The sequence below is a fragment of the Petaurus breviceps genome, unplaced genomic scaffold (assembly GCF_028583685.1).
Source record: "Petaurus breviceps papuanus isolate PSGF00001 unplaced genomic scaffold, PetGlider_PUasm1.0 175, whole genome shotgun sequence".
In the NCBI taxonomy this organism is placed as follows: Eukaryota; Metazoa; Chordata; class Mammalia; order Diprotodontia; family Petauridae; genus Petaurus; species Petaurus breviceps.
This window is the reverse complement of record NW_027185764.1, coordinates 44,375,907-44,400,506: the sequence shown is the minus strand read 5'-3', so window position 1 is coordinate 44,400,506 and position 24,600 is coordinate 44,375,907. Positions and strand designations below refer to the sequence as shown.

Here is a 24,600-nt window from a genome sequence, read left to right as displayed (position 1 = left end):
TGGCTCAACGAGTAAGAGCACCGGCTCCAGTGTTGAGAAGACCTGGAGATCGAATCCCGGGCTCAGACACAGCACCCACCCAGATACACCTGGCCGTGTAACCTTGAGCAAGTTACTTAACCCCAATTGCTTAGGGGCGGCCAGGTGGCTCAATGAGTAAGAGCACCGGCTCCAGTGTCAGGATGACCTGGAGATCAAATCCAGGGCTCAGATACTCAGCACCACACCCAGAAATAACTGGCCGTGTAACCTTGGTCAAGTTACTTAACCCCAATTGCTTTAAAAAAAAAAAAAAGAAAGAAAGAAAAATACTGTAATGGCCAGTAAGGAGGGCACTAGCCCTAGCAGCTGCAGGATTCAGGATCGGTTCTGTCTAGGAGACAGAACTTGAGTGGAACTTTAAAGGAAACTAGAGATGTTACAAAGCAGAGGTGAAAAGGTAGTGAATTCCAGGTACGAGGATAAGTCTGTGAAAAGGCAAGGACACATAAAATGGTATGTCATGTATTGGGAAATAAAAAAAAAAAAGCCCGTTTGGCTGGAACAAAGCATGTAAGTCTAGAAAGCGAAAGGCTTCAAAAGCCAAACAATTAATTTGTTTTTTATCCTCAAGTTTCCTGGTCAGGGAAATCACATAATCAGACTAGTGCCTGAGGAATATCAATTTTTCAAGGGTGTGGAAGAAAGAAGAGAGAATGAATGCAACAAGAACAATTAAGAAGTGAATATAATTCTCCAGAGGAGAAGTAATGAGAGCCTGAACTAGGGTGGTGTCCCTGAGAATGTAGAGGAGACAGAGGTCAGAGCGACTGAAGCAGTAAAGTTGACAAGACTTTCATAATGGGATATGAAAGGTGACCCGAGGTCACCTCTGAGGCTGTGAACCTGGTGACTCCATGATCCTCTTCAGTATCTTCTTTTCAAGGAGACGAGAATTCTTCAAAGATATACCTGGGGCACACAAATCTTTATCCTGTAAGAGTAAACTCTACAACCTGATCCAAGCAAGCACTTGCCAATGATACCATCTGGAGATAATACACCAAACAAGGTAACTACACTGGCTGTGCTTCAGTTTCTTTAAAATCACAGATTATTAATGACCTAGACCACATATCCTGTTTTTGAACTGGATGGATGCTTTCATAGGCATGAAGCACTTCTCATTAGGAAACTCCTTCAACTAATACAGATCATTGCATGCCCTAAAATTTATAATAATAAAGGGCTGTCCTGGGCACTGAAAAGGCAGCTAGCTGGCACAGTAGACAAAATGAGAACCTGGGGTCAAAAAGACCTGGGTTCAAATCCTTACTCAGACATTTATTATCTGTGTGGCCCTGGGCAAATCACTTGACTTCTGCCTCCAGTTACTTTTCTGTAAAATGGTGATAATAATAGCACCTATCTCCCAGGGTTGTTATAAGGATAAAATGAGATAATATTCATAAAATGTTTTACAAACCTTAAAATGCTATCAAGATGTAATTTTTATTATTATTGTTATTAGTTGTTGTTTCTGAAAAGCTAAGTGACTTATTTAGGGTCACACAATGAATAGGCATCAGAGGCAAGACTTGAACTGAGAGCTTCCTAATTTTGAGGCCAGCTTTTCATCCACTCTACCATGCTGACTATTAGACTATTTATATCAACATTATCCCACTCTAATTCAGAATAATAGGTGGTAAAAGAAAAAGAAAGGTTCTTATAATGTAATCAGTTGGTCAGTAAGTATTAAGTACTTACCACTGTGGTAAGCACTAGGGATTCAAAGAAAGGTGCAGCACAGTTCCTGCTCCCAGTCAGAGACACATCACATATGGGGAAAGGTCCATGGTGGACTCTCCACCATAAGCAGACTGGCACTCCACCACAGTCAAAAGCTTTGCTCCACTTCACTCAGTCAGGACTCCACACTGTGTTCCCTTCTCCATGTCTCCAGAGACAACGGGTTTAATGAAAAGAACCTGGCATGCTTCTGCACAGACACACACAGATACTCTCCAAGCAAGGACATATAAATGTGCTTGGTGACTCATTCCCTGATCTGCACCTGCCAGGAGGTGTTCCATCACACACAGACACTTGACAGTGCCACAGGGTAATGAAACCTCGGGCCATCCCAGAGAAAAGGACTATGCTTGGTGAAATATTCCTACATTGGGCCAACTAAAATAAAGGCATTGGGAGCCGTCACAGTACAACAATGTCATTCAATATGAAGAAAATTATTTTACTCTTTGATCATTCTAGTTTCTCTCTTGGGTCAAGAGGGGAGAAAATTTATTTTCCACACTATTTGAATATTCTTTTCAATCTGGTTGGTCCAACACTGGAAAGCACTGTAGCTCCTGTCCATTATAGAATGGCTGGACAATATCAAGTGGTTTTGATTTTGAGATAAAGAAAAGAGTAAGGGGGGGTGGAGTCAAGATGACAGAGTAATGCAGGGACTTGCTTGAGCTCTCCAAAAAACCCCTAAAAATACCTGCAAAAAATGACTCTGAACAAATTTTAGAGCAGCAGAACCCACAAAATGAAAGAGTGAAAAAAATTTCTAGCCCAAGACAACCTGTAAGGTTGACAGGAAAGGTCTGTTGTACCAATCTGAAAGAAGATCACAGTCCACCATGGGCCATACCAGAACATACCAGGCCCAGGAAAACCCAGAGTAGGCCTCAGGGGACTGAATCACTAACAGTTATGGGAGTTTTTAGAATTCTCAATTAACAAATGCCAAAGACAACTTAGAAAGTTAATATGAAAGGTCAGACCTCGGTGAGAGGGGAGCATTATGGTCTGACCCTACCCCTGGGGCAGCAGGTGCAGAGAAGTCAGCAGTGGCAGCTGCTTCTGGAACTCTCAGCTCACAGAGGGTGGGGAAGTCAAGGGGCTGATCAGAAGGGGACTGCAGGGATCTCTTTGCTAATCTTTTACTTAACCTGTGCCAGGATCTGGGTCATGGTCTCGGGTGGCAGTCCTAGGGTGAGGAGGAGCACTGCATGGAGGTGTGGTGTGTGTGGTGACAAAGAAGGAATCCTCCTCACATTACCAAGGCAGAAAAGAGTGCCTGTGGTTACTCACAGACCAGACACAGGCCAGAGAACAGTAAACACCACTCCTTTGATCATACCACCTTGGAAGAACTGAAAATTTACAAGTCCCTAGAAGTATCTCTCAAAATAGCTACATAAAACCCCTGAACCTTGGGACAGTACACCCACCACACTGGAAGCAGAGTCCTACCTTAACAAAGGTTAAAAAGTCAAGTAATTGGCTGGGAAAATGAGCATATAGCTGGAAAAATCAGACTACAGAATCTTACTTTGATGACAAGGAAGAACAAAACATACAACCAGAAAAATATGAAGTCAAAGCTCCTACATTCAAAGCCTCCAGGAAAAATATGAATTGGTCACAGGTCATGGAAGAGCTCAAAAAGGATTTTGAAAATCAGAGAGAGGGGCGGCCAGGAAGCACAGCAAGAGCACCGGCTCCAGTGTTGAGAAGACCTGGAGATCGAATCCCGGGCTCAGACAGTTAGCACCCACCCAGAAACACCTGGCCGTGTAACCTTGAGCAAGTTACTTAACCCCAATCGCTTAGGGGAGGCCAGGTGGCTCAGCGAGTAAGAGCACCGGCTCCAGTGTCGGGATGACCTGGATCAAATCCGGGCTCAGGTACTCAGCACCACACCCAGAAATAATAACTGGCCGTGTAACCTTGAGCAAGTTACTTAACCCCAATTGCTTAAAAAAAAAAAAAAAGAAAGAAAATCAGAGAGAAGTAGAGGGAAAATTTAGAAAAGAAATGAGAGTGATGCAAGAGAATCACGAAAAACAAGTCAGCAGCTTGCTAAAGGAGACCCCAAAAATGCTGAAGAAAATAACACCTTAAAAAATAGACTAACCCAAATGTCAAAAGAAGTCCAAAAAGTCAGTGAGGAGAAGAATGCCTTAAAAAATTGAACCGGCCAAATGGAAAAGGAGGTCCAAAAGCTCACTGAAGAAGATAATTCCTTCAAAATTAGAATGGAACAAATGGAAGATAATGACTTTATGAGAAATCAAGAAACTATAAAACAAAATCAAAAGAATAAAGAAATAGAAGACAATGTGAAATATCTCATTGAAAAAACCTCTGACCTGGAAAACAGATCCAGAAGAAATCATTTAAAAAACAATTGGACTACCTGAAGTCCATGATCAAAAAAGGAGCCCAGACATTATCTTTTATTATCTTTCATAATTATCAAGGAAAAGTGTCCTCATATTCTAGAACCGGAAGGTAAAATAGAAATTGAAAAAATCCACTGATCACCTCCTGAAAGAGATCCCAAAAGTAAAACTCCTAAGCATATTATAGCCAAATTCCAGAGTTCCCAGGTCAAGGAGAAAATATTTCAAGTAGCCAGAAAGAAACAATTCAAGTATTGTGGAAAAACATTTAGGATAACACACGATTTAGCAGCTTCTACATGAAGGGATTGGAGGGCTTGGAATATGACATTCCAGAGGTCAAAGGAGCTAGGATTAAAACCAAGAAGCACCTAGCCAGAAAAACAGAGTATAATACCTCAGGGGAAAAAATGGAAATTTCATGAAATAGAGGACTTTTCAAGCATTGTTGATGAAAAAACCTGAGGAGAAGAGAAAATTTGTCTTTCAAATACAAGACTCAAAAGAAGCATGAAAAGTTAATGGGAAAGAGAAATCATAGGGATTTATTAAAACTGAACTGTTTACATTCCTACATGGAAAGATGATATTTGTAAGTCACAAAGACCTTTCTCAGTGTTAGGGCTGTTGGAGGGAATATATATAGAGAGACAGACAGACAGACAGACAGAAGGCTTAAGGTGAGTTGAATATGAAGGAATGATGTTTAAAAAAATAAAATCAAGGGGTGAAAGAGGAATGTGCTGAGAGAAGGAGAAAGGGAGAGGTAGAATGAGGTCAATTATCTCACATAAAAGAGGCAAGAAAAAGCTTTTACAGTGGAGGGAAAGAGGCAGGAGATGAGATAGAATGAGCGAACTTTACTCTCATAAGATTTGGCTTAAGGAGAGACTAATATACACACTCAATCGGGTATGGAAATTTGTCTTGCCCTACAGGAAAGTAAGGTGGAAGGTGATGGGGAGGGGTGATGATAGGAAGAAGGGCAAAAAGGAGGAGGGGGTAATCAGAAGCAAATACTTTTGGGGAGGGACAGGAGCAAAGAAGTCAATAGAATAAATGGGGGTGGGATAGGATGCATTGAAATATACTTAGTGTTTCACAACATGACTATTGTAGAGGTGTTTTACATAACTGCACATGTGTGGCCTGTGTTGAGCAACTTGTCTTCTTGGTGGGGGTGGGTGGGGAGGGAAGAGGGGAGAGAGTGTAGAATTAGTGGTTTGAAGAATGAATGTTGAAGGTTGTTTTTACATGCAACTGGGAAAAAAGATATGGAGGAAATGGGGTATAAAAATCTATCTTGCTCTATAAGAAAATAGAACGGAAAGGGATAAGAGAAGGGGGCGATAATAGAAGCAAAGGCAGATTGGAGGAAGGGGTGATCAGAATTCATGCTGTCTTGAGGTAGGAGGGGCAAAGAGATGGGGAGAAAATTTGGAATACAAAATCTTGTGGAAGTAAATGTTGAAAACTGAAAATAAATTAATAGAATGTGTGCACCACATTATCACACATCCTCTTCCAATTACTTAAATAAATCTACTTTCCTAGCTTCAAAAAAAAGTTTTAAAAAGGGGGTATATGATAAGTGTCCTCAATTTTTTCAGTAAAGAGGCAAGATTCTGAGTTGAGAGAGTGGAAGAAGGTAATGTCCTGAGAGATTTAAGGAGAAAAGAAAAGGATGTTTAGAACAATGAAACAAAATTATTACTTGGACAGTTATTATCAATATTGTATTTAGAGTTTTTGCTGTGTAAACTATCTCTTCTACTCAAATAACCAATGTACAGCCTCTAACTTACCTAGAAAAGGTCTGTCATTTATATTAAATGCTAAAGGAAAAAATCCATTCTAATGCAATTTATTCATAGATGTCTATATTACATTTTAAATGTATATTGATAAAAAATTAATATGTAGAAGAAGAAATTTATTTGGTACAGAAGATAAAGTGCTGGGCCTGGAGTCAGGAAAACCTGAGTTCAAATCTGGCCTCAGACACTAGCTGTGTGACCCTGGGCAAGTCATCTGACCACTGTTTGCCTCCATTTTTTCACCTATAAAATGGGAATAAAAAAATAAAGCACCTACCTTCCAGGATTGTTGTGAAGGGCAAATAAGGTAATAATTGTATAGTTTTTAGTATAGTGCCTGGCACATAGTAAGCACTATAAAAATATTAATTATCAGCAGTGGCAGCATCATCATTACTATTACTAAAATATCCATGTAAGTTCTGCAAGTCTTTTCTAATGAAAAGCAAGAGCATTTCAATACACACACACACATACACACACACACACACACAATCTCTGAACATGTTTTCCTAGGGAGAGCTCTGTATTTATGCATAAACATATATATAAATGTATACATATGCACATGCATATTTGCACATATACACACTTCTATAAAAATTATACATACATACACCTCTCCCTAGGAACACAAGTTCAAATTCTTCAAAGAAAAAAAGTTCCATATCGCCCCCTTGTGTTTTCTTTAGCACTACAAGCAAGTCCTATTACCTCAGAATTGGCAGCTTCTTCAGGGATAGCAATAAGAGTTGACTTTGCCTCTTCTAGTATTTTTGGCATTCCATAGAACTGTCCACCAACATGGATTACGTTTAACAGTTCCAGAGTGAAATTCAAGCCCAGGAATAGAAACATCTTTAAAAGAACAATTTTTATTTGAAAAAGTTTTTTTTTAAATTCCCACAGTAACTGGCATAATATTAGTTTTACTACCAGATTTTATTCTAAAAAACACTTCTATAGAACATATATTTCCTTTCTATTTTTCTGGGTTTTGTCTGTCTAAGTTATGGAACACTAGAAAATCTAACAACTTGAAGTTCAAGGTCACCTAAAAGTCAACAGAAAGGTGCCTGGTGTACATGATTAGATGGTAACATATTACAAATGAGGAAGAGAAGCTATTAAAATGTTGTCATCAAAGAGATGTATGATCAGAAAATTTGACAGACCAGAGAGGAGAATAAGGGATAACTAATGATCAATCTTGCCACCTCCCTTGGTATCCTTTGGACAAGTGATTTCAAACTCAAATAGAAACACTAAAACCCACAAATTAACATTTATACAATACTGTATTTCATTTTGTTTTGTTAAGCATTTTCCAATTACATTTTAGTCAGATATAAGCAGCGGTTAGCTAGGGGTATCATACCTTTTCTCTAGACATTAAGAATACTCAAATAAAAAAATTAAAAATGTTCTGAAAAGGGGTCCAAAGGCTTCACCAGACCGCCAAAGGGGTCTAAAACATACAAAAAAGTTAAGAATTCCTATTTTATGCCCTTGTAATGGCTTCTTAATGATTTGACAGCCACATCCAACTTCCTTTCCTTCCCCTCAAAAATCACTAGATAATCACAACCAATTTCCTTTCCCTTCTCAGACAAAGTTTTATATTTTCTTACTGCCTTAGCAAGTACTTTCTCCTTTGGTCCTTCTTGTCAGTTCTCTTTTCTCATTTTTTGACCTTTTCTCCTTCAGTTCAATTTTTCATTTTCCAAATTTCTTCTCACAAAATTCAATCTCTGCCTTTTTCACTAATCCAAAGTTCTCCAAATAATCTTCATGATTTCCTTTCCCCTTATGTTCATTTATCATACTCTGTCACTTCTCTAGCTCCATGTCCTACAACTTTCTTCCAGAGACCAACCCCCTCTTTTTACTGATGAGAAAACAGAAACCCAGAAAGGTGAACTGACCTCCCCAAAGTGACATAGGCAATGTCTGAGAGATCTGGGCTTCAACAATGGGTCTTCTGACTTCCAATCCAGTGTGCTTTCCACTATACCATAATGTACCAGGTCACTAAGGTCTCTTCTCTGCCTCTGTTACTTTATGACTCTGGACCAAATTCTACCCATATAGCTTTAGAAATGTCTAACGGGGCTGAAAACAAAAGAAGCCAGGGTTTTGTAGTAGGGTTTGATGATGTAGGAACATGGGATTCCATGATTTCCCAGTAATTCTGGGGCCAAAAAGCCAGGCACAGAATTCCCTTCTCAAAACAGAGTTTGAGAACCAAGAAAGGCTATTTTAAACCCCACTACTCAAGCCCTATGAATCTACTTTAACAATGCATCTACTATTGTTTATAATACCTCTATAGAAGAAAAACAACACTCAAAAATACCCCCTCTCAAGAAGGCTCAGCACACATTCAAACCCATAATAAGGAAAGACAATTACCAGAGAGATAAGCAGGCAATATGGCTTATTGCATCCAAAATCATACACACAATTAAAAAGAGAGTGGCTTCTCTGGTTAAGATTAAGTCTAAATTCTATTTGCGCACCATTTTTTGTGCTATAAAAGATCAATGCTGTATCTAACTAGACAACTATGTAAAAAAATTTTATATGTTTTGTAGTAATTATTGGTATTGTTTTTATTGATGCCATTCATCTTTTTAAAAACATAACACCAAAAATATGATAGGTATTAATGGAAAAGATAATTTCTATGGCCCTTCCCAGGGGCTCAAGGTAAATGAAAGACAAATAAAGGAAGAAAGACTGAAAAACACTCATGGATATGTGGGGTGCCAATCAAAATGAAACTCTGAGCAGTTGAGTATTTCAGTCCCTAAAGTTCACTGTTACTTGTTGTCATTCTGGTCTTTCTACATAATTTTTGCATAAGCTTTTCAGTCACAAGTTATGTAGAAGTGATAAAGTTTTTTTTTAAACAGGTGAACAAAATATGGTTACAAATATATTGTCAAGACTCATATGCAAACTTAATTACAAATGGCTTACTGACCTCTGCCTTTAAAAGATTTTGTTCTGAATTACCTCACTAAAAGCATGTCAAATTAAACAACAATTAAAAGAAATCTATAGACCTTGCCTGTACAAAAGAGGATAATTCCATTTTAAAACTGTTGAAAAATACAGTGTAGGAATTTACCAATACAACTAATGAATTTTATGTGGTGTTCTACGTGATTAAATCTGTCCCTTTGGAAACTGTAGTAAGTCGATCATTAGCTGAGTGAGGTGACAGAGCTCTAGCAATCAAAGGAATCAGAGTATGCTACAAACCTGATTAATTATTGGCACTGTGTCCACTTTGTAATTTGTACCATCTCTGATAATCAGATGCCCCTCTGTTCTTTCAGTCACAATAGCCTGGTCTTGAGAGTTGGGCAATATTCGGTAGCCCACAGCAACATCTCCAAACATTCCAGCAAGCCGAGTTACATTAATTCGGATATATCTCCTGAGGCTCTGCTCAACCAATACAGATTGCCAATGGGCATACAAAGCAAATACTCCATGAGGGTCGTCGTTTGCAGGAACAGTGAAGCTTGTAAAACTTTTCTCCTTATCCAGTTCTGCTCCTCCATCCACAGAAACCAGCTGTATTATATAATCCTCATCTATTTCAGGAACATCATCTGGCAGCAAATGAATATCAAAGTTGGCTTCAGTCTCCCCATCAGCAATCATGAAAAATCCCCTTGTGGCAAGGAAATCACCAATGATATCAAATTCACTACTTAGTTCCCAATAAACCTAAAACAAGGACAATAAAAACGTTTAACCAAAATAACACAGTTGAAAATCTTACCATTAGACGTTCCCCTACAGCGTATAGAGAATGTTACATATAAGTAGAATGTACTTAGAAAAATCAAAACATCTGATCACAAAAGAGGAAGACTTAATTCCTTTTCTCCCCTTAATAATTCTGTGATTTCACATTACTTATTTATCTGGACACACTGTAGGATATTTTAAATGGAAATTAGATTCTGGCACTACAAGTATTCTTCCTGGTTGTGTATTTTTTGCTGCTAGACTTGCTGACTGTGTGGCCAATGACACAATTACACCACTCTGAGCCTCTGTTTCCTAACCTGTGAAATGGGATAACATAGTATTTTACTTCTTTCACAAAGTTGTATATAATGCACTTTCTTACAAGGTGGTTGCATTTTATAAGTATACCATTTTTATATAATAATTATTTATTAATTCCTTAAAATGAATCAGGCATTGTGCTATTGCCGGGGATGAGAAAAATAGGCAAAAAAATAAACAAACCCCAAAGTCCTTGCCCTTAAGGAGCTCACATTCTAATGGGGAAGACAACCTGAAAAAATTGTGCATAAAAGATATATGCAGCACAAAAGGAATGTAATCTCTGAGGGAAGGCACTAGCAGTGAGGATGAGGGAGCAAGAAGGGCCTCCTTCAAAAGGCAGGATTTGAGCCAGGTACAAGTTGGCATAGCAGAGGGTTACTAAGTCTTTCTGTCCAACTAGCTGTCTAATTTATAGACCTAGAATTCTATACTCTTTCACCTGACTGTTAAATAAAAACTCAAATTTGATGATGTAAAAATGTGGAAACATAACAATTTTAAAATGTCAACATAGAAACTTCATTGATAGTTCAAAATGACATAGGTACCTAGGAGGTACTTAATTACAGAGTAGAGAATCAAGATATTTTGGAAAATTTTGTCTGGTATTCTCTAAATTGTTATGGTAAACAATCACTGGAAATTTTTATAGTTGGGAATACTATGATCTGAATTTTGTCTTTGAATATTTAAAATTCAACTTGAGTATGCCAGTTAATTTCAACTCTACAAAAAGTAGGAAAGTTGTTTGTTCCAATGTATGGTACATGTCTGCACCATAAGCCACATAAGTTTTTTTGAGACTGAAACTCAACATCCTAAATTGAATTGAAACACCCTAGAAAATCCAATGAAGCATAAAACTTGCTGGTCTCTGTTTTGCTAAACAAAAAAGTTGACTTTTCTGCTAGATCAAAGCTCCTTAAAATGTGGTCCAGAGACACTGGAGACCCTTTAAGGGGGTCCATGAAGTCAAAACTATTTTCATTATAATACTAAAATGTTTTGATTTGTAATACAGTAAATATCAATGGATGTAATCCACATAAATGACTGCTTTTCTGGGATTCCTTATTTTCAAACATGTCAAGGGATCCTGAGACCAAAAATGTTGGAGAATTGCTATTCTAGATACAATATCCATATGTGCTTAATAGGCATGTACAAATGTTTTACCATGTCACACACTATTCTAACCACTTCAAAAGCAGATATTTAGTGGAAAATCCATCGTGGAAAATGGAGAAACTCAGGCATACACAAGCCAACTTCCAGTGGCATTCCAAAGTCGTTGTTGCTGAATAAAGTCATGGCTTTTCTTAACTAGTATAAAATATCCCAATCATCTCAGAAAGAAAAAGTAATTCAGTCATCCCTGGGGCCTAAAAATCTGTCCTAAATGACTAATTAGGTCAATAGGGTCTTACAGAAATCTCTCAGTGCCTCAGGCAACTCACTAAGACAATCAATTTCAGAACCAAATTGATGTGCATTTGTATAGGAAGTTTCCTCCCTGGGATACTTTCTGGAAGAAAGGATTCACAGGTCTGGACTGTTCTCCCCAGTTTTTTTCCCCTCTTAAAAATGCAGGTCAGAGTAGACCTAACCATAAATAGAAGACTAAAGTTTGAGACTGGAAGGTGAATAATAGAATGTGTTGATGGACACATGCTGACCGTTTTAAATCTTCCTCTGAAGATCAGCTGTTAGAACTTTCTAACCTGAGTACAGAGTGGAATATTTAGACTTCAAAAATTCCTTTCCTTGACTTGTCATTAGGGAAACATTGGACTTAAAACCAGAGATCACAGGCTCATGGAACTAGAGTTGGAAGGAACCACAAAGCCACAAAGGCATTAAAAAAAGAACTGAGTCAGAGGGTGTGGGTTCGAATCCTGACCCTGATGGTTGCTATCTATGTAATCTTTGACCAATAAATCACTTATTCTCCCTGTGTCACAATTTGCTCTGTAAAAAGAGTTGAACTAGAGAACTGCTGAGGTCGCTTCAAGGTCTAATTCCATCACAGACATCCACTTGAATATTTCCCTTGTTAGTACTAAGCAATTTTGACTCCAGCTAGGAAAGATACTTCTTTTGCATGAAGTTCAACATGTGACTGGGGAAAAGACAGAAACGTATGTGTTTAAGAGAGAATACTATTTTTTTTAAATATATTTTAGGTTTTTTTTTTTAATTTACAGAAACACCACCATTAAGCAACCAGCACCATAACAAACCCCCAGAATGCCTCTACCCAAAACACCTAAACTTGTGTATTCAAATAGTCTCCAAGTGATGAAAAAGAATTTCAAGAAGTCATACTAACCAAGTAACTTCAAAACACTTCAAATGTGTTTTTTTTTTAAAGGGTCAGAAATAGGGGAGGCTAGGTGGCACAGTGAATAGAGCACCCTGGAGTCAGGAGGACCTGAGTTCAAATATGGCCTCAGACACTTAACACACACACACACACAAAAAAAAAACTAGTGTGTGACCTTGGGCAAGTCACTTAACCCCAACTGCCCTTCCTCCCCCTCCAAAAACAAACAAACCAAAAAAAAAAAAAAGGGTCAGAAATGTGGGGAACAGAATTTTGGAATATACTAAAGTTCAGATCACTACTTTCATCCCAAGGTTATATCTGCCACTTCAGTTTCACTGAAAAATGGAATGTTGTAAAGTTAATAACTATACCTCATTCTTTTTCTAGGATGCTAATGGAAGTGTTACTGTACTTAGCAAAACTCAACATTAGAGTAATGATACCGTAATATTCCCTGTAACCCCTTGGACTCGCTTGACAAAAAATGTAATACTAAGTGGTCCTTCCAATGTTGATGGTTCTATATAATTCTTCTTGGATAAAGATTCAGGAGCAAACTGAACAATTCCATTTGGATCACCAAACTTTTGTATCTAGAAAATATCAAACAGAGTAGATTTGTACAGTTTACATAATAATTATAGTAATAAAACAATATCAACAGGTAAAGGAACTCACCATTCATTCATTCAAAATTACCTCAGGAAAGAAATGGTGGGAAACGGGGGTGAGAAATGTGAGTGGCTGATTAATATACTGCTCAAAGGGCCTCCAGACATCTATTGTATTGTCTGTCCTCTACAGGGGTGAAAATTCAAGATTCCATGATTTATAATCAAAATGCCTAATTTGACTTTTCTATATCCCATATTTCCCCCAGACAGACCATCTATTCAAAAGTCAACCACAACTCTACTGCTTCTCATGACATAAGAGAGGCAATGTCCTCCAATGCCAAAGAGCAGGAGCAGGTCCCAAACTTGAAGTTCATGGAACACTTATACACAATTTTTCATCTACAGAAACCTGTACTCCACAGCCTCTGATGAATACTACAGAGAACAAACTCAGTATGTGTCTGATGTATCATCACCTTCATGATGTTAATGGTTCAAACTAGAAATACCAATCAACTGTCCTTCCAAAAATGCCACTTATGATTGGTTTATGTAGGTGAAGAGGATTTGGTCTTGGATCATCCCTCCAGCCCAGAAAGCTAAGAATGTAATAACAAGGCGTTAAACTAAGTATGAAGAAAGGAATCTGCCTGATCTAGTGATCCTTTTATGAATGTCACAAATTTCTTAACAGAATTAGAAAGAGAATCTATCTATGGGCTGGGGGAGAATGAACCATGACCTAGGAGACCTTTAAATAGTTAAGCCTATCAGACTTAGTCATTTGGTATTGGGTATACATTTGAATCAATCCAGGCTAGAAGCAGCCTTGTCTATGCCACCCCTGAGCCTATACCAGAAAATAGCAGTAGGAGAGAGGACTTTTTTTTTTCACCCTCCCCTTTACTTATCCCCCAATCCCAAGGCAGAACTATTAGCCAAGGAGAAGATGTGATTTCTAGCAAGAAGCAGATACAAACTCTCTAGGATGCCATTTTCGGAGAGTCAATTGAGAATTTCAAGGAGCATGACTCCTGGCAATGGGGAGAAGAGCTGACTCTGGATGCCAAGGACAACTTGCCCTAGCTAAAAGCAATCATCCCAGTAGAGGGAAGGAGCAGCATGAGGGTTTCATGAGGACAGAAAGCGCATCAAGCCTTGCAGTACTAGAGGAGTGAGTTGCTTCACCCTCAGAGCACCCTCCAAACCTGTGGGAGTAGCAGTGATCTATCCTTTAAGGACCCTGCCCATGAACACAAGTGCAACTGGAAGGAGCAGACAATGTAGGTGCTCATGGGCATTAATTGTGGAAACATATTAACCAAACTTTCAGGATAATTTAATAATAGTTCCCCTCAAATACCACATGTATACAATTTAATTCAATAAGTATTAAATTCAATTTAAAATTTATTCAATTTAATTCAATTTCTTGAGTATCTCCACCATAAAAGGTATGTGCTAGGCACAGAGGGAACACACAAAGATAAATAAGATATAGTACCTTAAATACCAAATTTTATGGAAGGTTTTAAAAGCAGTATTCAGTGGCAAATATATCCTGACCAGGTAAGAACAAACATGAATGACCAGATTCTACCCCAAAGAAAGATTAACAATGTATAAATTTTTAAAAACTTATCACTAACTTATCTTTTCATATTTCACTAACTTTTCTGATAAACCCACTACAGCATGGTGTAGTGGAGAGTCCACTCTAATCAGAGAGGACCTAGCTCTGTTACTTTACTACCTGGGAAAATCGGGTCTAACTCATGTCACCTCTCATTTTCATGATCTCTAAAACAAGGAAGTTGAACCAGATAACAATCTGTGGTCCCAGGAAACCAGAATTTTATGGAAGAAACCACAAAAGACAAACTTACTACTAGGGAGACACTTCTAGCCCTTCGGTCTAATTCAGCTTCTCCTTTCACAATGTGAAGCTCTACAATGAAGGTTTCTTGGACTTCAATGTCTCCATGGGGCAAGATCGTCAGAGTTATGGTTCTCAATCCACCTTCTCCATCACCAAAAGAGAAGGATCCACTCACAGGTGCACCAATGTCACTGTTCTGTGGCGGTAAAACTTCTTGTGAATTAGGTCCTATTATATCCCAATCAATCTGTAGGATTACAAAATTACAAATTAATAAAAAAGCAATGGAAACTTCTGTAGTGGCAATGGTTCAAAGCATGTTACTATTAATAATTTACACATAAGCATAAGAAACCAAAGAAAGGATACCATACAACCAGGAATAGAGTCATGTAGGGAGGTTGAGAAGTAAAGAATGGACAAATGAACAGTATATGGGTACCTCACAAAGAGTTACCCAAAGAACAAGATTAAGGCTTACAGTGAATTGTATAATTACTCTAAAATAAGTTTAAGGAAAAATATGGATAAGAGTCACACAAGAGAAGGTGTGAAGAGGTTGTCATCTATACCCAGTGGAGAAGAGAGTCTCACTGATGAAATCTCAGGTCTGAGTATCAAAGTATCAAAGTAATCTGTCAGATTTGTTCACCAAGCTGTCAGTTTTAAAGACAGGCTACAGAAGTATATTAACCCCATCACCCACCCCCTTTCTCTCTTTGGGTTAAATATTACAAGTTAATATTAGGACAGTACTTTAGTATGAAGTCCTCAGAGCCCCCTGAATAGGAAACACTGTCAATACTCTGTCAATGTCCTTTAATATCCTTTTCAAATCCTAACTCATTTCAAAAATTGAGGTAGAGAAAAACTGTTCTCCCTGAAGATGTCATTAAGGGTGGTGACCCCAGATGGTGTGGAGGAGACACCCTTGATTTTTCCATTTAATACCAATAATCTATTCACCCAATTACCCTATTAATGCAATGGTCTGATCAAAAGAAGGAAGATATCTTTGTTTAATTCAAAGTAACTGAAGTATCTTCTGAATTCACCTTTGATCAAGGAAAAAGAAAACCCTTAGAGGGTTTTATGGTCAGAAGGGTTTAGGAAGGTATTTCTCCTAGATATGTAAAAAGTTGAGATCATTGTTTTTTGTGAATCAAACTGTTAATTGAAATTTGATACTGTTTTATCTTACTGTGAAATTTTGTATTTTGTTTGGGACAGCTATAAATTGTGATTGGAAATGCCTTGCATGTGAGAGAGATTTCTCAAAAGGCAGTGCGCATTTCTATCCCTTCAGATTTTCTCTCTAAGTAGAAATCCTTAGAATTAGAATAATTTAAATAGTAAATCTGTCTCAGAAAGGTTTATGCACAAAATACAGAAGACTGATATTTTGCCCCAAAAGGCTATTTTAAAAGAGGAACAGATATTATCTTAAAAATAGTGTTGGGGCACCGGCCCTGGAGTCAGGAGGATCTGAGTTCAAATGTGACGTCAGACACTTGACACTTAATTTGCTATGTGACCTTGGGCAAGTCACTTAACCCCAATTCCCTTGTCTTCCCCCATCCAAAAAAAATTGTCTCCTAAGAAATTTCTGCTTCTTTAATTTTAAAATATTTTAAAATATTCATATTTATATTTGTCTAAAATAACAATGAAAATTGTTCACATAAATAATGTAATTACAAAATGTTCATTTTCTACTATTAAAACATTTTTCAGAGTATAAAGAAAATGTTAATAAAGGTTTTCATAATTAAATGCAAATTTGCATAAAACATAACGTCAAATATTTTTCTTATATTGATATTATCAAAATTGTGGGTTAATGTTTATACAAAGTATTGTAGCATAATGGATAAAGATTGGCCAAGGAGGCAGGAAGACCTTTATTCAAAACCTGCCTCTAACAAATGTAGGTTGTGTGAGATGGGGCAAGATAACCTCGATCTTGCTATGACCCACAAGTGTTACACTTCCATGGTCATGAATTCTGAAATTTCTTTATCTAATCATAATCAGTTATCATTCTACCTCTCCCTGTGCCTTGAAACTCCTAATCCTGTTCTTCATCATCCCCATGACCTCTAATGTCTCCACTCTTTAACACTTTCCCTGGTCACTGCCCATTCATTAGCTACATTCTCCTCCCTTGACAATCTTGTCCCCTTGGTGAACCAGTTCAGTTCCATATTGTCCTTGTCTCCTATATCTCTTGCCCCCTTATCCTATTAAAAATCTTCTTCTGTCAAGCTTCAGCCTTCAATTATTCCCACCATCCAAAGTCTTCATCCCTACTCACATGCAGCTAAATTGAGCTGGACAAAGTAATGAAATTGGACTGACTGGGTCAACTGCAAATTATAATTTCAAGTGGGCCCTCAATGCAGAATTTTTACAGCTTTCTACACTATCCCATTCACCATAGTGGCTTTTCAAAAAATTTTCATCCTTCCTCAAATCTCTCATGGCCTACCCCAATCCTCTCAGCTGATGACCTCACATTTCACTGAAAAAAAAATTGAATTTATTCACCAAGAGCTCCCTTATCTCCTTTCCTCAATTTATATCATTCATATGCTTTTCACCACTACGTCCTCCTTTACCTCTTATGAACAAAGGTGACCCTACCCCTTGCCAAAGCAAATACCTGACATGCACAAATGACCCTATTCCATTCTGTTTTCTCTAGTAGGTTGTCCTCTTTATCATTCCTAATAACTCATCAATTTTCACTCCATCCCTGCTTGTTTCCCTAGTGGCTATAACACACCCTTGTCTCCTCCATCTTCACAAAACCCTCACTTGATCTGTCCATGCTTTATCCTACATCGATTCTTCTTTCTATGGCTATACTATTTGAGAAGGGCGTCTACATTAAGTGTGTCTACTTTCTTGCCTCCCCCTTTTTTCTGAACTTTGGAGTCTGGCTTCATTCAACTCAAACAGCTCTCTCCAAAGTTACTAATGATCTCTTAATTGCAAATCTAATGGTCTTCTCTCAGTTCTCATCCTTTTTTATCTCTTTGTAGCCTCTGACACTGTTAATCATTCTTTTCTCATTGATAATTTTAATAACAATAGGTAGCACTTATAGCACTTCAAGTTATGCAAAGTACTTTATAAATGATATTTATTCTCACAACTACCCTGGAAGTAGGTGCTATTATTATATCCATTTTATAGATAGGGGAATAGAGGCTAAGTGAGGTTAAATGGCTTGCCCAAGGTCACAGAGGTCAGATTTGGGCCCCAGTCATTTGGATTCCAAGTCCAATGCTGTCATCACCCTACCACCTTTCCACTGCTTCTTTCTAGGTTTTTGTGACACTGTTCTCTCCTGCTTCTCATCCTGCCTGTATGATCTCTCTTTCTCTGTCTCTTTTGCTAGATCTTCATCTAGTTCATGCCCAATAACTGTAAATGTCTCCCAAGGTTCTATCATGGGCCCTCTTCTCCTGCTATACTATTTTGACTAGTGATCTCATCATTTTCCCTGGATTCAATTATCAATTCTATGAAGACGATTCTCAGATCTATTTATTAAGCCTAACCTCTCTCCTGAATTCAAGTCTTAGATCTCCAACTGCCTATAGGACATTTTAAACTAGATTTCTCATTGGCATCTTAAACTCAACATGTCCAAAACAGAACTAATTCTCTTTCCCCACCCCCAAATCCTCCTATCTTCCCAACTTCCCTACTTTCAGGAGCACCACCATCCTCCCAGTGACCACGGCTCAACATGTTATCTTTGGCTCCTTCCTCTCTCTCACCCCCTCATGTGTAATCAGTGGTTAAGTCTTTTGCTTTTTATCTTCATCACATCTCACCTATACATTCCTTCTCTCCTCTGACACAGAAACCACCTGGTGCAGACCCTCACTGCCCCATGCCTACTACATTATTGTAACAATCTAGTCTTCCTGCCTCAAGTTTCTCCCCACTCCAATCCATCCTCTATTCAGCTCGAATTTATCTTCCTAAAGCTGCAGGTCTGATCATGTCATCCTCATTCACTAAATTCCAATGCTTCCTAAACTCTAGGATCAAGTATAAAATCCTGGTCTTGTTCTTACTAATCTGGTCCTACAGCAGCAACTACACTGGCATACCCAGGATGGCTGCTAGCACAGGTTCTTAGATCTTCTTTATTAAGAAAGACAAATGTTCAAGGGGTCAACCATCTTTTTTAATTACATTCATTAGCTGAGGGGGAAAGTCAGCACCCTGAATGTCAAATTAAATTCAAACAGATAAAATAAATACAAGCAGAGAAATAAAGACCAAAGGACATGGCTTCTAACTGTCTGAGAAATTAGCATACATCAACAGACAGATCTAACAGTCTGACCAAGGCAATACATACATAGTAACCAGAGAGAGAAGCACCACCATTTGGGTTTTTCAAAGCAGGGGAGGGGGAGAAGGTGGCTCCTTAACAGCTACCCAGAGTCTCATCTGGTTAAATCACAAGAACACTCTTTCATTGAGTGAGCCCCAAAGCAAAATGCTAACCTCAGAGTGTATATATACTTCAGGGTCAGAGGGCATCACAATCCTTGTGACTCAGTGCCTAATTAGAAATTAACAAAAGATGTGAAAGCCTTCCTATAAACAAGCCTCCCTTAAGCAAGCTTCCTTTAATGGGCTCCACATGAGCCATATTAATGGGTAGGGAAGATCTTATATCCCATTAACATTACAGGTACCTTCCTACCTTTCTAGTCTTCTTACACCTTCTTCCTCTCTGCATAATTATGCTCCAATGACACTGGCTTCCTGTGGTTCCTCAAACAAGGCATGCCATCTCCAGACTTTGAGCATTTTCACTGGATGTCCCCCATGCATGTCCTCCCTTCTCAACCCTATCTCCTGACTTCTCTCCCACCTTCCACAAGAAGCCTTTCTGCCCCCACCATGCCACTACTTTTCATTTGTTCATTATCTCCAATATATTTCACATATAGCTTGTTTGTAAATAGTTGTATATTGTCTCTCCCATTAGACAGAGCTCCTTGAAATCAAGGACTGGTTTTTCTTTCTTTGTATCCCCAATTTTCAGCACAGTACCTGTTACATATAGTAGGTGATATTAAATTCTTTTCACTGACTTGACACAAACTCTTGATTTCCTAGCCAACTCTCTAAGATTAAGTTTCTCAATGCAGTTTTGCCAATCTGTATTGAAACCCCTCACCAAGAATTCTGTATTCCAAGGAAATCACATCTCTCCAAATACAATAAACACATTGTTCATTAGGCCATTAAAGGGAAAGAAACGGAATGTTCAGAAGACAGTAATGACATCAAAACACACAACAAAATACTTCATATAGCACAATTTTTAAAGATCTACCAAGAAAGACAGTAATACTGCACATACATTTCTTACCTTTGAACCATCTTATTCTATAAGACAACTAAATTATCCTTCCTTCTGAAGATCCTTAAGGAAACATAATGTAAAATGAACTCAGCTTACTAAGTGCTGTTTATGGGAAATAATCCTTGACTCCATCATAATCTCTACAGAGCTGTCAAAACTCCCTAAAATGTAACCCTCTAAATCACAACAAGCAAGAATCACCAGATGAGCCCTTTTTCTCTTTGGTGCCTCCACCTCCAGGTTTTAGAAGGGAAAACTCTACCTTAATCTCTCCTAAGAGTCCTCCAGTCCTCTGTAGCACCAAGGACAAAATCAGGGTTGAACTGGGGTTAGCAATAGTAATTTTGCTTTGGTTGAGAAATCTCACAAGTCCATAGGGTGCGTCACTCTGAGCAATAGTGATTCGGCTCACTAGGGGGCGCCCAAGCACTGCTCCGCCAGTTGTTCCCGTCAGCAGGATTTCAAACTGCTCCTCAAATTCACTGTGTGGCAAGAAGGAGCAATTCTCTGAGTCTAAACATATTAAAATGCTGCTAAAATCCAAATAACCAGTCATTTTCCAAATTGGTCATACATATTCAATACACAGCACACACACCAAGTAGTAAAAAGAGGGTGCTCATCTAAAAGCTTGAGTTATCAACATCAACATTAATGCCTAGGAATCAGTATTAGCGTTTTCCTCCTCTGTTTTTAATTGCTTGGTGCACTAAGATAGTAAATTGGAACGAGCTGTTTCCATATTCTGATCAGACTTCTAAAAGTCTGAAAGGAAAAAAAAGTACATACACAGTGATTTCCTCTAATTCTAAGAAAGTGATACATACAATTCCTATTGCATATTTTTCAACTCAATTTAAGTGACATTTTCCATTTACCAGCATGTAACAAATTGTTTCTCAGTCAATGAATGTGTTTTCCACAATTTTGCTTTAAAACAAGGGGCCTATCTGACATACATTCCTCTCTGATGAAGAAGTAGTTTGGGGGGATGTGATAGCTATCATCAAAAAGGATTAGGCAGAATGAGGAACAATGGGTAGAAGTTACAAAGACAAAATTTAGGCTTGAGATCGGGCAAAGTGTCTAAATAATTAGAGCTCTCCAAAAGTGAAATGGACTGCTTCCAGAGGTAGTGGGTTGTTCTTTACTTTAAGTCTTGAAGCAAAGGCTTCCACAAGAAGCCTTTCTGGATCCTCCTTCGTGCAAGTGCCTTCCCTTCACTGACCATTTCCCATGTACCCTGCATAGATCTTGTTTCATACACAGTTGTACACTTGTCTCCTCCATTAGTCTGTGAGCTCCTTGATAGCAGGGACTCTTTCTATCACCAGGGCTTAGCACAGTGGCTGGCACACAGTAGTCACTTAATAAAGGATTGCTGGCAACTTGCTATTTTGTGGAGGAGATTCCTGTCAGATATAAGGTGGACAGGATGGACTCTAAGACTTTTTCCAACTCTAAAATTCAGTGAGTTTCTGTGCTAGACATACCACAGGATTCTCATATACTCATGATTAAGCATGTTATTGTCTAATGAAATAATCAATTATATTACCTTTCATCATCATCTATGATAGAGACATTTATAAAACTTAGGTTCTCTCCATGGCAAAAGATGACCGAGTTACCATGAACGTGGTAATCCACACCAGGAAGGGCAGACATGCCTTGAGAGACAAAATCAGCTGTCACATTGCCGTAGGTTCCATGCCACCTCACTACCGGAATCATGATCATCCCAATGTCTTCTTCCACTGTAACAAGAATTCAGAGTTAGGAGCAAACACACTTTATCAGAAGTCACCCAAAGGGAAATCATGAATGTCATCTTCTTGCAATTAAGGTGAAGATGAAGATTTAACTGAAATATTTAGTGATTCTAATAACATGCCACAGAATCTACATTAAACTTCAACTATCCAGTACTTTAAGCCATTGTTAATGTAAAGAGAGACACCAATGAATAAGAGATCACATATGATTTATATTTTTAGTTGAAAAAATATGACTTGTCTGAAATAGTGTTTAGCAGCAATTGCCTAAGAGTTCATAAGATAGTGATGTTTTCCCATAAAATGATCAAAAAGTCGTAGATTTAGAGTTAGAAAAGTCTTTGGAGGGTGGCTAGGTGGCCCAGTGAGTAAAGCGCCGGCCCCGGAGTCAGGATGACCTGAGTTCAGTTCCGGCCTAAGACACTTAACACCCACACAAAAAAACTAGCTGTGTAACCTTGGTCAAGTTACTTAACCCCAGCTGCCCTCCAAAAAGGAAAAAAAAAAGTCCTCGGAGGCCATCTAATTGAGGCCTTCACCTAAGATGAATTCTGATTCTATTCACTAATATTACAATGACTCTCACTAAAGTGGTTACCAATACAGAAATGAAATATTCCTTTGAATGTTCCCAAAAATCAATATGAATTGAAGCCAATGAAGACTGTTATTTAATGACACTAAGAAAATAAATGAGAGGCAGTCTGTCACTGGATAGAGATACCTCTCTGGGCTTTCAAGTCAGGAAGACCTGGGTTTATGTCCCATTCCTAACACACTCCAATTGTGTGACCCTGAACAAGTCGCTTAACTGCTCAATGTCCCAAGTAACTCTCTACAATTAGAAGTTGTAAAGAAGGCAGAGGAAATGGGGAGAGGGGAGAATCCAACATGAATAAGGCTTCGCTTTCTTTGAATTTGCTTCCATAATTAACGGATCTATAACCTTAATTTACAAACACCTTCATCTGGCACAGATCACAACCTATTCATACCTTCTTTCTCATACTGTATGTTCTTACCCATGTTCTTCTAGAAATCCCCCATAGAGGGAAGATCCACCCCCTGTACTGGAGGCCTTTCATCTGTTATCCCTCAGCCTTGCTATCTGACTGGCCTCGTCTTTCACTGGCCCATGTGCCACTGATACATTTTATGCTTCTCCCACCTGACAGCTCAGCACTGGCAAGATGCTGTGCCTGCTTGGACACACCATACACTTTCTCTTGCCTCCTCAGTCACCTCTGAGTTGGATTCTCCTGAGATCATAGTCTTCCATTATTTGCAACCATACAGCATCATCATAGAGGTCGTGTATGGCTTAGTGGAGAGATGCAAAGCTTCTCAAGAAGATGTGGGTCCCAATCCTTTCTCTGGCCACATCTTGCCCATGTGATGCTGGGTAGCCACATAGCCTCTCAAGGCTCTTGGCAATTCCCTAAGATTATAGGTTCCAGAGACAGTGATAAACCGCATTGGAAAAGTAGTTCCCTCACCTGAGAATTCCCCTATTCCAAAGAAAACCCAGGACCACAACCAATTCCTATAGCATCACGTAATGCCAATGTGATACCCAAAGTAACTGCTATGAATATGCATGCATATTCCCAGGGTAGATTCACAAAATGTAATAAACTCTCTTTCTCAAAGGCAAAACCAAAATATTTATTCAGAACATCATTAGGATACCAGGAGGTAAGATTTAACAAGGTACTTATCACTAATACAGGGAGTGTCTGAAATCTTAAACCTTCTTTCTGTCAGGCCTCCTTACACACAAGTTCCTCCCCTAGGTAAAGTCCTCCCTCCACCCACTCACGCTGCTTCTCCCTCTCTGTCTCTGTCTCTGTCTCTCTCTGTCTCTGTCTCTTTCTCTCTCTCTGCTTTGCTCTGTGCTCTGTTGGGCAAACTCCTTCCACACTGAGCTCCATGTGACCCAGGCTCCATGTTTTAGGCCTATTGATGGGCAGGGAAGATCTTCCTATTTCATTAACATTACACATCATTAGAAGAATATTCATATTTTATAAAGGATGTTTGTCATAGAGTGCACCTGGCTATCACTGAAAGAGCTATGCTATTGCTAAATGTGATCCCAATTCACAATGAGATGGCAGTATAGTGGAAAAGGGTACTGGACATGGAATGAAAAAGACTCAAATTCAAATCCTGCCTGGTTTTGTGACCCTGGGGCAAGGCACATGGTTTCATTCTCCTCATCTGTAAAATGGACATAATAATAGTACCTAGCCCATAGCATTGTTGTGAGGTTCAAATGAGATGACATGTAAAGTACTTTAACAAATCTTAAAATAGTACATAAATATTAGCTACTATTATCATTTCTATGATCATTCACTCTTCGCCTTATATCAAATGCTAGGCTCAACTCACTGCTCATCCATAGTGTCTGTCATACGCACATCAACAGGGTAATTCGATGAGTTTCTAAGCCCAGACAATATGCTCTCTTCCTCCTATTTGTTTTTTCCTGCATGGACTGTCAAACTAA

The 24,600-nt window shown here is 38.5% G+C and overlaps 1 protein-coding gene across 1 annotated transcript in view; it reads right to left on the bottom strand.

Moving 5' to 3' along the window:
• Positions 1-24,600, bottom strand: part of ADGRV1 (adhesion G protein-coupled receptor V1) — a 718,949-nt gene that overhangs the window by 495,097 nt on the left and 199,252 nt on the right. Inside the window, exons 65-70 of the mRNA XM_069085086.1 lie at positions 21,872-22,070; positions 20,576-20,795; positions 14,920-15,159; positions 12,860-13,009; positions 9,266-9,739; positions 6,713-6,856 (exon numbers count right to left, since the gene is read on the bottom strand). Of these exons, the coding sequence (XP_068941187.1) occupies positions 6,713-6,856; positions 9,266-9,739; positions 12,860-13,009; positions 14,920-15,159; positions 20,576-20,795; positions 21,872-22,070 (1,427 nt within the window). The remainder of the gene's footprint in view (positions 1-6,712; positions 6,857-9,265; positions 9,740-12,859; positions 13,010-14,919; positions 15,160-20,575; positions 20,796-21,871; positions 22,071-24,600) is intronic.